The 13,753-nt window shown below is 38.0% G+C and overlaps 1 protein-coding gene and 1 pseudogene across 1 annotated transcript; both read left to right on the top strand.

The window, feature by feature from the left end:
- Positions 1-5,210: 5,210 nt before the first annotated feature.
- LOC100520951 (olfactory receptor 4C46-like) lies at positions 5,211-6,149 on the top strand. Its single transcript, XM_013987263.1, has one exon. It carries the CDS (start codon positions 5,211-5,213, stop codon positions 6,147-6,149), a length of 939 nt encoding a protein of 312 aa, XP_013842717.1.
- Positions 6,150-12,562: 6,413 nt separating this feature from the next.
- On the top strand, positions 12,563-13,494 carry LOC100520780 (annotated as a pseudogene).
- The last annotated feature ends 259 nt before the right edge of the window (positions 13,495-13,753 follow it).

Consider the following 13,753-nt stretch of genomic DNA (forward strand, 5'->3'; position numbering starts at 1 on the left):
TAAATGAGTATGTCATTCTATGAAGAATTAGTTTACCCTGAGGTTCTCCCTGCTCCTAGCAAGACCTCATCACACCATTAATGTGGCCTGTTTTTCCTGTATTTTTCTCTTAATTGGTTTGATTTTTGGTAACATGACATCATGGCAAGCCCTTTTTGACACATGTAGCTTCATGTATGCAAAGTCTGCAATTTCAGAATAAATATATTCCATTCACTGCTTCCATCCTTCATTCATTAAGCAACGCATATTTTGAGTCCAAGGATTCTAGCAGGCATATCAATAGTTGCTGGGGCTTCAGTACTAAATAAAGAAAAAAAAACCTGAGTGATGCTTTCACAGAGAGACCCCAACAAGGGAGCAGAACATGACATTGCACTGTTATAACTTGTAAGATAATGAAGCACAGTGTGTCATCAAAGTCTGTTGGGAAGGCACACAACACAGAAATGGTGGGGCAGAAAAAAATTTCAGGATGAAAAGAGATCAGAATGGGATGCAATAGATAATATACAATCCCAAGAATGATCAGGCATCAGGGAGAGTAACACTGTGTTTGGGAGATGGAATATATATCACAGGTCAGCAGGTGAATACAAATATGCATAAGTCATAGATCCCATCATGGTGCAGTAGTTAATGAATCTTACTAGGAAGCATGAGGTTGCAGGTTCCATCCCTGGCCTTACATAGTGGGTTAAGGAGCTTGCGTTGATGTGAGCTTAGGTGTAGGTCAGAGACATGGGTCAGATGTTGCATTTCTGTGGCTTTGGCATAGGTTGGTGGCTACAGCACTGATTAGGCCTCTAGCTTGGGAACCTCCAAATGCCATGGGTGTGTCCCTAGAAAAGACGCAAAGACAAAAAAAAAATGCAGAAGTCCTAATTAATTAAATATTCCTGTGCTTGTTAAATCAACTACTCAAAAGTTATTTCCCAAATGTCCACTGTGTACCAGGCAACATGCTAGACACTTAGCTCAAAAAGGGACAATAGCACATTTTGAAGTTGGAGAGACAGGAACAGAGAAGGTCAAGGAGGGTGTCATAATTGTTTGAAGGCTTAATGCTAAGTACTCCAGGGAAATTTTCCAGCGTACATAGTTTTAAACTAGAAAATGATGAAGTTCATTTTGAGTTTTAGAATGATAATTCTGGCTTCACTATGGAAACTAAGTTGAAGGAAGTATCACAGGGAGCAGAAGGAAGTGAGGTTACTGTAATGATTCAGGTGTAAAAGGATTCTGGAGGCTTGAGCTTTGCCAGTGATGATGCAGAATGGGGTGGACACAGCTGCTTTTGGTCAGATCTCATGCACTGGGCCCCAATTCACCCAGGAATTGCTGCTGTGTGTCTGGGCTGCTGACAGCCCAGAGCTCCATTCTTTCTGGACACCTGGGGCATATGGAAGTTTCCAGGCTTATGGTAAAAGCAGAGCTTCAGTTGCCGGCCTACTCCACAGGCACAAGAATCCCCATCCAAGCCACATTCAAGACCTAAATCGCAGCTTATGTATGACAACTCCAGGACGTTTACCCACTGAGCAAGGCCAAGGATTGAACATGCATCCTCAAGGACACTATGTCAGGTTCTTCACGCACTGAGCTAGAAAGGGAACTAAGGAGTTCTTATTTTTATTTTTACTCTTACTATTTTTTTGGTCTTTTTGTTTTTTCTAAGCCCGCACCTGCAACACATGGAGGTTCCCAGGTCAGGGGTACAATTGGAGCAGTAGCCGCCTGCTTACACAACAGCCACAGCAACACAGAACCCAAGCCACATCTGTGACCTGCACTGCAGTTCATGGCAAAGGCCGATCCTTAACCCACTGAGTGAGGCCAAGAATCAAACCTGCAACCTCATGCTTCCTAGTCAGAATCATTAACAACTGAACCATGATGGAAACTCCTGGGTTTTTTTTTTTCTTTTTTTCAATTGCAAATTTTATGAAGAACATGAAAAGAAATGAACTCCCCCCAAAAAAATATACCTATAACGACAGTTAAAAAAGTGTTGAATGTCGTTAATCACCACGGAGAGCAAACTAAATCCTCCATAATTTATCACTGCATATCTCCTAGAATGACTAAAAGTAAAATGCCAACAAAGGAACCAGAATGTCCCTTGTGTTTGAATTTAGAATGAGCTTCATGTGTTTAGATATGATTCCACATGTTTAATTTTGCCTAATGTCCCATACTGACCATCATCAAAGCACCAGAGATAAAATTGAAATTGTTTTAGAACTGTTCTTTTCTTCCAAGGGCCTCTGGTGAATGTGAAAAACAGGTTCTGAATGTGAGTACTTTTAAATCTCTGTCATTAGTTTTACACCCTCACTGCTCTAGCTCTCATGGAATAAAATACTAGGTTTCCAGGAAAAGGTTGTCATATTGATAAGAAGACAGAATTCTCTCTCTGCCATGAGGGCACAGGTTAACCACATCAGAGATCCTCACACTGGAACTATGCCATCCTTGCTGTGCACATGACATTCAAGTTTCTCAGATACCCAGATTCACACAGACAAAGGGGACTCACAGGTTTTGTTTCCTAGGGCAGGGAATACAATTCCCCACAGAAGAATATGTGCTTTTCCAACCTGCCTCTCCAGCATACCTGCTTCTAAGACAAAGCCTTTCCATCAAAGAAGATAATTAATTCCTGGGAGAGAAAATAGCAGCTCTAAGGAAAAGGGCCTCAAACTTTTGTGGAAACCTCTTTAAGGATCCATGCAGGGCATGGGAACATGTCTTCTGTTTCTGTATTTCTTTACACATCCAGAGCAGCACGCATCATCCTGGATGGAATGGTGCATTTCGATGTGTTTCTACCACACATTCTGCCTCCTGCTTATAGCACCAGAGCCATCCATCAAAGCTCATTTCTCCATGGTGTTCCAAAGGAATCCATTCTAAACTCAACTCCAAGGTTTTCTGTGCAAACCATTTGAAGGGTTAGGCTAGAAGCATATTTATAGACTGTTAAAGTGACTTACTTATCTATTGTTGATGTGATAAGGAATTATCTGAAGAATCTCTTTCCTGTTGTGTCAGGTCTTTGATATTGAAAGGTACTTATCCCAAAAGGAGGTCATTGTGAAGATGGATTAGTTGTGAACCCTCTCAAATATCGTTAATATCACCCAAGACCAGAAGGTAAGGTTCTCAATAGTGCTGATGCTGAGTACACATTGTCGCTTTACATATATAATGATCCTGATTTTTCAACATTTTTCAAAGAGAATAATAATGCCTTATATCTTTCCCCACTCTTCAAGAGTAAAGTGATGAATATCATTAATCTACCCTAAAAATGAAAAACTCGAGATCAAGAAATGTGTTTGTAGCACCCAGCACTCTACACCAGATATCTTTCGTTGGCCAAGAGACCCATTTGAAACACTCAAGATGAATCATGAGAATGTAAATGAAATTTAAACACACCTCACACACATGCAAAGGTATAAAGGAGACTATTAAGTGATATCAACCATACACTATTCAGTCCAATAGGAAGATTTTTTCCTGAGATCCACTGTTATGCATATGATGAGTCTGCTGTAGTTCTTTTAAGGGAAAATTGGAGAGGGATCCTCCCCAATTGGTTACAGGGTAAATGCTTTTGTGTATTACTGCTGAATATGAACATTCTTCCTATGCCTACATCCATAGAGAGTCAGAAAAACAAGTGAAGGTTCTTTCTCCACAGCATGTAATGCATATGTTCATATATGTTTCCTCAATCAATACCCATCATAGCTGAGTGCACATGAATATTCTCACTTGATATTAGAGGAAACAAACTTGTAATGGGCCAAGAAATGTACCTCAGATCAAGAAGCTGAGAGTGGGGAAAGAATATTGTCATCTGATTTTTGTTTTCTGATTTTCAGACTAATAATACTCAACCACTAGGACCATTAATTCAATGCTTTTCAGTAGTATCTATGGATTCACGATTAGTAGGGAAACTTGGGAGGAAAGATCCTAGGGTGATGGAGAGAGAAAATGAAAACAGACCTTCAGTGAGACCAGCACCACACAGTTATCCAAAACTGGAAATTCCAATATGTTGAACTGTGTGTATATGCCTGAATCTGTGTGTATATGTATTAATATGTCTGTCAATGAAAATAATTCATATATACTTGCCTCAAAAAAGTATTAAGGTACCATAACTATTAAGGTCACATCAAAAGGAGTTGACAAATTGAATAGTATTTATTTTAACCTAACAATACTGGACACAGTTAAAGAATTTGGAGGAAAAATAAAGCTAAGATGCATAATCTGAACTGCCATTAATTAGCTGCTTGATTTTGTTGAGATCCTTAAATTCTCTCTGCTTCTGCTCCCAAATGTGTAAAATAGGTAAAAAAATGATAGTAGTGATTGTCTCATAAATTTGTAATGAGGATTAACAAAGTGTTTTAAATAAAAAACACTGAGTGCAATCATTATTTTAGTAAGCCAATTAAAATGAATTTTCTTGTAGCATAGTTGATTTAAATTAAGTTTTATTTAATATTATGTGTATTCATATTAACATTATTCTCTAAAATTCTTTTTTAATAACTTTTTTCCATTATAACTGGTTGACAGTGTTCTTGAAACTGTCTACTGTAGAGTATGTAAAGCTATTTACCATGATTAACATGGATGGAATAATAACATGCATATGTTTCTATTATGCAATTTCCATAGCAATCAATTATTACAACCATTTTAACAGCTATTATAAAATTCTTGGATTGAAGAGACATGGTTTACCACTTTTCTTATAGCAGACTCTGTCTCCTATACCCTGATCATCACTTTCCCATTACCAATGTCTGCTTATATTGAATTACATTTTTAAAGTTAATTTCCTGGCTCTGTCCACAGGCTGAGTCTCTGCCCACTTCATCCAAGTCACACGAAACTCTTCACTAAACTTGTACAAAAGATTTCCTCTCTCTCAAATATCCCTCATTCCCTCTTCCACTTCCATTCATATTCTCCTATTGACACTGTTATTTTCTCATACTCTCACAATTGAATAACCTTCAAGAGATCAGATCAAATTTTTTTATCTCAAGGAAAATCTTATAAGAATTTAGAATCTGGTAGAATATAGGCATTTGATATTTATTAGATGGAAAGGCTTAATAATCTCAAGACTGAGCAAAAAATAAAAGAAATTTTTTTCAGGTAATGTGGTTGACAATAACATGAATCACAGAGAGACTAGGAATAATGTAACGGAGTTCATTCTACTGGGCCTCACACAGAATTCACACATGCAGAAAGTCATATTTGTGGTGTTTCTGCTCATCTACGCTGTCTCTCTAGGAGGAAATGTGCTCACCATAGTCACCATCACTACAAGCCCATTAATCGGGTGCCCCATGTACTATTTCCTGGCTCATCTCTCTTTCATCGATGCTTGCTGTTCCTGTGTGGATACACCTAAATTGGTTGTAGACTCGCTCTATGAAAAGAAAACAAGCACTTTCCATGGATGCATGATGCAAATCTTTGGGGAACATTTCTTTGGAGGGGCTGATATCATCCTGCTGACTGCGATGGCCTATGACCGCTATGTGGCCATCTGCAAGCCCTTGTACTATGCAACCATCATGAATCGGCAGCTATGTGGCCTGCTGGTGGGAGTGTCATGGCTGGGAGGCTTTCTCCATGGATTCATTCAGATCCTCTTCATCTTCAGATTGCCCTTCTGTGGCCCTAATGTCATAGATCACTTTATGTGTGATCTGATTCCTTTGCTCAAACTGGCCTGCACTGATACTCACACTCTAGGGCTCTTTGTTGCTGCCAACAGTGGATTCATCTGTCTGTTAAACTTCCTACTCTTGCTTGGCTCCTACGGGGTGATCCTTCACACCCTTAGGACCCAAAGCTTGGAGGCCAGACGCAAAGCCCTCTCTACCTGTGTCTCCCACATCACAGCAGTTGTCATATTCTTTGTGCCCTGCATATTTGTATACATGCGACCAGCAGTTACTTTACCCTTTGATAAAGCAGTTGCTGTATTCTACAGTATGATAACTCCCATGTTAAATCCCTTAATCTATACCCTGAGAAATGCCCAGCTGAAAAATGCCGTTAGGAAACTCTTTCATAGGAATGCTATTTCAGGTGAAATATAAATGTGCCTAGAGCCGAAATGTGAGTCAACATATCAAGGGACAGAAAGAGATTTTTGTTATTTTCAGAAAATAATACCTGTGAGAGAACGAACAGAGAATCACTAGAAAGTATATATTCTGTCAAAGTGGAATTATAATGGGTGCAAGAAAATGTAGAAAAAAAAAAAAAACTAGCCAGGACTCTTCTCAAAAGAGTGGGAAAATCCTATCAAATTGGGGGTGTCTGAAACTAAATTCATCAATTTATATGAATGCAAAGTGTTTATGCTAATGCAACAACAAAAAGGCAATAAAAATATATACTGGGGTTTAGTAATAATCTCTATTACAATCCAAAGATTTAGGTAGCCAGTGTTATTATTGCCATTAAGAGCTGAGAGAGCAAACAGAAATAAGCAAGTTCCAAAACAGAAATACTGAAGAACCAGTAATCAGAGTATCACTGATCGCTCAGACTATAATCTTTACTACTTTGGTACATTATCAGAAAATGATGACAAAAAGGTAACATGATTCAAATATTCACTATTAGCAATGGAATGTGGGACTGTGCTGGACCTAACTCCATTGTAGTAACTAACTTATTACATGTATAACATCATAGGAAGAAATAATTTTTCATAATATGTATGATATGTTACCCTATATATGCATATCTTTTAGCATATATACCTTTATACAATGTGTTGAATATATATAATGAAATTCTAATAATTTTATTAATCTGTCCATTTTTAAATATCATGGTTGATGGTTAGGCATTTTGTGTAGCACTGTGTTATGTAACTCCTTTAGGCATATAAAAGATATGGGCCATTTAATCTCAAAAACATGAATAATGAATATTACATCATATTTCCAAATTTCCTTATATAAATCAGAATCATTTTGTATTATCCTTGTCACCATCTTACATAATATTACTAGTATAAATAAGCAATATTTTGTTTGATAGGAATTTTATTAAATCATTAAGTTAATATTGTATTATGAATTTCAATGTATTAAACAGTCATATTAGAGTTCCCATTCTGGCACAGCAGGTCAAGAATCTGAATGCAGTGGCTCAGAGTCACTGTGGAGGCACAGGTCTAATCCCCAGTTCAGTGGATTAAAGCACCAGGCCTTGCCACAGCTGCAGGGGAGGTAACAGCTGTGGCTGGGATTCCATCCCTGGTTCGGGAACTTCCCTATGCCACAGGGGCTGTCATTAGAAAAAGAAACAACAAAATCAGTCACACTCAGAAAGCATATGCCCACTTGAAAACATGAGATTGAACAAGTAGAATATTTGTAGGTTATCCCCCCCAAAAAAAATGAATAAATATAAAGTGGGAATAATTTTATATAGAAAAAAAGGAAGTAGTACTTGAGCCTAGGAAATACTTTCTACATTTTTCTGAGACTTTTATTTATATCCCTTCTGAAACCACAATTTGTATTTGTTAATGCTTAAACTAGGAATAAGGCAAAAATGGAATCTGAGTGTCATTTTATGAAGAAATAGTTTTCCCAGCACTTAGCAAGATTTCATCACACTATGAATGTGGGGTTTTCCTCTATTTCTCTGTTCATCAGTTGGATTTTTGGTAACATTACATCATGAAAAGCTGTTTTTGACATATGTAGCTTCATATATGCAATTTATGCAGTTTCAGAATAAATATATTCCTTTCATTGCTTCCATCCTTCATTCATTACACAACACATATTTTTAGTCCAAGGATTCCAGCAGGTACATCGATATTTGCTGGGCTTCAGTCCTGAATAAAGAAAAAAACCTGAGTGTTGCTTTCATAGACAGACCCCAACAAGGGAGCAGAACATGACATCACACTGTTATAACCCATAAGATAATGAAGCACAGTGAGTCATCAAAGTCTGTTGGGAAGACACACAACACGGACATGGTGGGTCAGAAAAAATTTCAGGATGAAAAGACATCAAAATGGGATGCAATGGATAAAATACAATCAGAAGAATGAATAGGCATCAGGGAGAGTAACAGTGTTGCTGGGAGATGGAATATATATCAAAGGTCAGCAGGTGAGTACCAGAATGCACAAGTCCTAATAAATTAAATATTCCTGGGCTTGTTAAATCAACCGTTTATTGAAATGTTAATTCCCAAATGTACACTGTGTGCCAGGCAACATGCTGGACACTTAGCTCAAAAAGGGGACAATAGTACATTATGAAGTTGGAGAGACAGGAACAGAGAAGGTTAAGGAGGGTGTTGTAATTGTTTGAAGGCTTAATGCTAAGTACTCTAGGGAGAAATTTCCAGCTTAGATAGTTTTCAATTAGAAAATGATGAAGTTAGATTTGAGTTATAGAATGATAATTCTGGCTTCTGTATGGAAACTAGATTGAAGGAAGCATCACAGGCAGCAGAAGGGGAGCTAGGCAGTTATTGTAACGATTCAGGTGTAAAAGGATCCTGGAGGCTTGAGCTTTGCCAGAGATGATGCAGAATGGGGTGGACATGGCTGCTTCTGGTCAGATCTTGTTCACTGGGCCCCACTGCACCAAGGAATTGCTGCCGTGTGTCTGGGCTGCTGACAGCCCAGAGCTCCATTCTTTCTGGACACCTGGGGCATATGGAAGTTGCCAGGCTAAAAGTCAAATCAGAGCTTCAGCTGCAAGCCTACTCCACAGCCACAAGAATCCCCACCCAAGCCATATTTGAGGCCTAAATCGCTGCTTCCTTATAGCAACGCCAGAACATTAACCCACTGATCAAGGCCAAGGATTGAACATGCATCCTCAGGGGCACTATGTGGGGTTCTTAACCCACTGAGCTAGAATGGGAACTAAGGAGCTCTTATTTTTAATTTTAGAAAGAACATGAAAGGAAAATCCCTCCACCCCAAATGAACATAGAAAAATACTTTACAAAAAATACTCAATGATATTAGTCATGAAGGAAAGCAAATTTAAACCTCAGTAATTTGTCACTGCATACCTCCTAGAATGACAAAAGTTAAAATAATACAAAGGAACCAGAATGTAGAACTTCATTTGTATTTGAATTTAGAATGAGCTTCTGTTGTTTACATATCATTCCATAAGTTTAATGTTGCCTAATGCCTCATACTGACCATCACAGGAATATTAGAGATGTCTTACAGAGACCATTTTAGAATTAGTTTTGTTCAACAGGACTCTGCAAAATGTGAAAAACTAGTTCTGAATTTGAGTACTTTTAGATCACTGTCATTTATTTTATGCCCCTTCTGATATGGTTCTTAATCAATGAACACTATGTTTTCAGGAGAACGGTTTCACACTGATGAGAAGACAGAATCCTCTTTCTGCCATGAGGGTACAGGTTAACCACATCAGAGATCCTCACACTGTAACTATGCCATCCTTGCTGTGCACATGACATTCAAGTTTCTCAGATACCCAGATTCATGCAGAGAAAGGGAATTCACATGTTTTGTTTCCAAGGGCAGGGAATACAATTCCCCATGTAAGAATATGGGCTCTTCCAACCTGTCTCTCCAGCATACCTGCTTCTAAGACAAAGCCTTTCCATCAAAGAAGATAATTAATTCCTGGGAGAGAATATAGCAGCTCTAAGAAACAGGCCCTTGAACTACTGTGGAAATCTGTTTAAATATCCATGCATTGCATGGGAAAATGGTTTTTTTTTTTTTTTTTTTTTTTTGCTATTTCTTTGGGCTGCTCCTGCAGCATATGGAGGTTCCCAGGCTAGGGGTCGAATCAGAGCTGTAGCCACTGGCCTACACCAGAGCCACAGCAATGAGGGATCCAAGCCGCATCTGCAACCTACACCAGAGCTCACAGCAAGACCAGATCGCTAACCCAGTGAGCAAGGGCAGGGACAGAACCCGCAACCTCATGGTTCCTAGTCGGATTCATCAACCACTGCGCCACGACGGGAACTCCCCGGAAAATGTCTTTTTTTGTTAGTTTGTTTACGCATCTAGAGTATGATGCATCAAGGATGGAATGAGGATTTCGATATGTTTCTACCACACATCCTGCCTCCTGCTTATATGAATGGAGACATCCATCAAAGCTCATTTCGCCATAGTGTTCAAAATCAATTCATTCTAAATTCAACTCCCAGGTTTTCTGTGCAAACCACTTGAGGCATTAGGCTAGAAGGAAATATTTACACTATTAAAATGACGTATCTATTGTGGATGTGATAAAGAATTATCTAAAGAATCTCCTTCCTATTGTGTCATGTCTTTCATATTGAAAGGAACGTATCCCAAAAGGAGGTCATTGTGAAGATGGATTTGTTTTGAGCCCTCTCAAATATCATTAACATCATCCAAGACCAGAAGGTAAGTTTCTCAATAGCACTGACGCTGACTACAGATTGTTACTTTACATATATAATGATCCTGATTTTTCAACATTTTTCAAAGAGAATAATAACGCATTATATCTTTCCCCACTCTTCAAGAGAAAGGTGATGAATATCATTAATCTACCTTAACAAATGAAAAACTCAAGATTAAGAAATGTATTTGTAGCACCCAGCACTCTACACCAGATATCTTTTATTGGCCAAGAGAACCATTTGAAACACTCAAGACAAATCATGAGATGTATGCAACATTTAAACACATCTCACACACACACACAATCATATTAAGAAGACTATTAAGTGATATAAATCTTATACTATTTAGTTCAATAGGAAGATATTTTCTTGAGATCCACTGTTAGGAAGACTATGAGTCTCCTGTAGCTTCTTTAAAGGAAAATTGGAGATGAATCCTCCACAGTTTCTTACATGGTTAAAGGTTTTTCAGCATTATTGCTGAATGTAGCCATTCTTCTTATTCCTACATCCATAGAGAGTCAGGAAAACAAGTGAAGCTTCTTTGTCTACAGCATATAGTGCATATGTTCATATGTGTTTCCTCAATCAATACCCATCATAGCTGAGTGCACATGAATATTCTCACTTGATATTAGATGAAACAAACTTGTAAAGGGCCAAGAAATGTACCTGAGGTCAAGAACCTGAGAGTGGGGAAAGAATTTTCTGAGTTTTATTTCTGATTCTCAGACTAATATACTCAACCACTGGGATTATCATTTCAATGCTTTTCAGGAGTATCTGAGGATTCATGATTAGCAGAGAAACTGGGGAGGAAAGATCCCAGAGTGAGGGAGAGACAAAATGAAAACTGACCTTCAGTGAAAGCAGGACCACATAGTTATCCAAACTGGAAATTCCAATATGTTGAACCGTATGTATATGTCTGAGTCTGTGTGTATGTGTATTTATATGTCAGTCAATGAAATTGATTCATATATACTTGGCTCTGAAATAGCATTATAATAACCATAACTTTTATGGTCACATCAAAAGGAGTTGACAAGTTGAGTCGTGTTTATTTTAATCTAACAATATAGGACACAGTCAAAGAATTTGGATAAAAATTAAAGATAAGATGTGTAATCTGAATTACTCTTAGATCTGCCATTTATTAGCTGCTTGATTTTGTTGAGATCCTTAACTTCTCTCTGCTTCTGCTCCATAGTGTATAAAATAGGTACAAAAATGATGGTGGTGACTGTTTCACAATTTTGTAATGAGGATGAGCCAAATGCCTTAGAGAACAAAAAAACACTCAGAGTGAAATCATTATTTCATTAAGCCAGGTAAAATGAATTTTATCGTAGCATAGTTGATTTAAATTAAGGTTTAGTTAATATTATGATGTGTATTGACATTAACATTAGTCTCTAAAATTCATTTTTTAAATAATTTTTTCCCTTATAACTGGTTTACAGTGTTCTCACAATTATCTATTTTACAGTATCTAAAATCCTTTACCATGATCAACATGGATGGAAAAATACCATGCATATGTTCCTATTATGCCATTCCTGTAGCAAACAATTATTAAAACCATCTTCATCAGATTTTAAGTTGTTGGATTGAAGACACATAGTTTACCACTTTTCTTCCAGCAGACTCTGTCCACAGTACCCTCTTCATCACTTTCCCATTACCAACGTCTCCTCATATTGAATTACATTTTTAAAGTTAATTTTCTGGCCTCTGTCCCCAGGCTGAGTCTCAGCACACTTCATCCAAGTCACACAAAATGCTTCACTAGATTTGTACATAAGATTCACTCGCTCTCAGATCCCACGTTCCCCTCTTCCACTTCCATTCATATTATCCTACTGACACTCTTATTCTCATTTTCTCACACATTAACAACTGAATAGCCTTCAAGAGTGTGAATCATTTTTTTTATCTCAAGGAATACATTATAAGAATTTAGAAACCAGCAGAATATAGGCATTTGTTATTTATTAGATAGAAAGGCTTAATAATCTCAAGACTGAGCTAAAAAAATGAAAGGACCTTTTTTTTTCAGGTAATGTGGTTGACAGTAACATGAACCAACATGGAGACTAGGAATAATGTAATGAAGTTCATTCTGCTGGGACTCACTCAGAATCCTCACATGCAGAAAGTCATATTTGTGGTGTTTTTGGTCATCTACACTGTCTCTCTCGGAGAAAATGTGCTCACTGTGGTCACCATCACTACCAGCCCATTAATCGGGTGCCCCATGTACTTTTTCCTGGCTCATCTCTCTTTCATCGATGCTTGCTATTCCTGTGTGGATACTCCTAAACTGGTTGTAGACTCACTCCATGAAAAGAAAACAAGCACTTTCCATGGATGCATGATGCAAATCTTTGGGGAACTGATATCTTTGCAGGAGCTGATATCATCCTGCTGACTGTGATGGCCTATGACCGCTATGTGGCCATCTGCAAGCCCTTGTACTATGCAACCATCATGAATCAGTGGCTATGTGGCCTGCTGGTGGGAGTGTCATGGCTGGGAGGCTTTCTCCATGGATTCATTCAGATCCTCTTCATCTTCAGATTGCCCTTCTGTGGCCCTAATGTCATAGATCACTTTATGTGTGATCTGATTCCTTTTCTTAAACTGGCCTGCACTGATACCCACACTCTAGGGCTTGTTGTTGCTGCCAACAGTGGATTACTCTCTCTGTTAATTTTTCTACTCTTGATTGGATCCTATGTGCTCATCCTTCACACCCTTAGGACCCAAAGCTTAGAGGCCAGACACAAAGCCCTCTCTACCTGTGTCTCCCACATCACAGCAGTTGTCACCTTCTTTGTGCCCTGCATATTCAAGTACATTTGATGGGCATTTACTTTACCCTTTGATAAAGCAGTTGCTGTATTCTACAGTATGATAATTCCCATGTTAAATCCCTTAATCTATACCCTGAGAAATGCCCAGCTGAAAAATGCCATTAGGAAACTCTTTCATAGTAAAGCTATTTCAGGTGAAATATAAATGTGCCTAGATCCCAAATGTGAGTGAATAAGAGGATAGGGTTATAAGGAGAATTTTTTTTAATCTCAGCAAGAGATAACAAAAAATAAAATCATTACAAATCATAGAGTTTGTCAGAAGAGCAATCAAAATGGTTGCAAGTAAAAGGAAAAAAAATAAAATAAAACTAGCCCAGGACTATTATCTTAATATTTGGAAAATTCCACCAATTTGGGTCATGCACTCACTAAGTTAATCAGTTTGTAGGCATTAAAAATTC

This window comes from Sus scrofa, unplaced genomic scaffold (genome assembly GCF_000003025.6).
Source record: "Sus scrofa isolate TJ Tabasco breed Duroc unplaced genomic scaffold, Sscrofa11.1 Contig74, whole genome shotgun sequence".
NCBI classification, from domain to species: Eukaryota; Metazoa; Chordata; class Mammalia; order Artiodactyla; family Suidae; genus Sus; species Sus scrofa.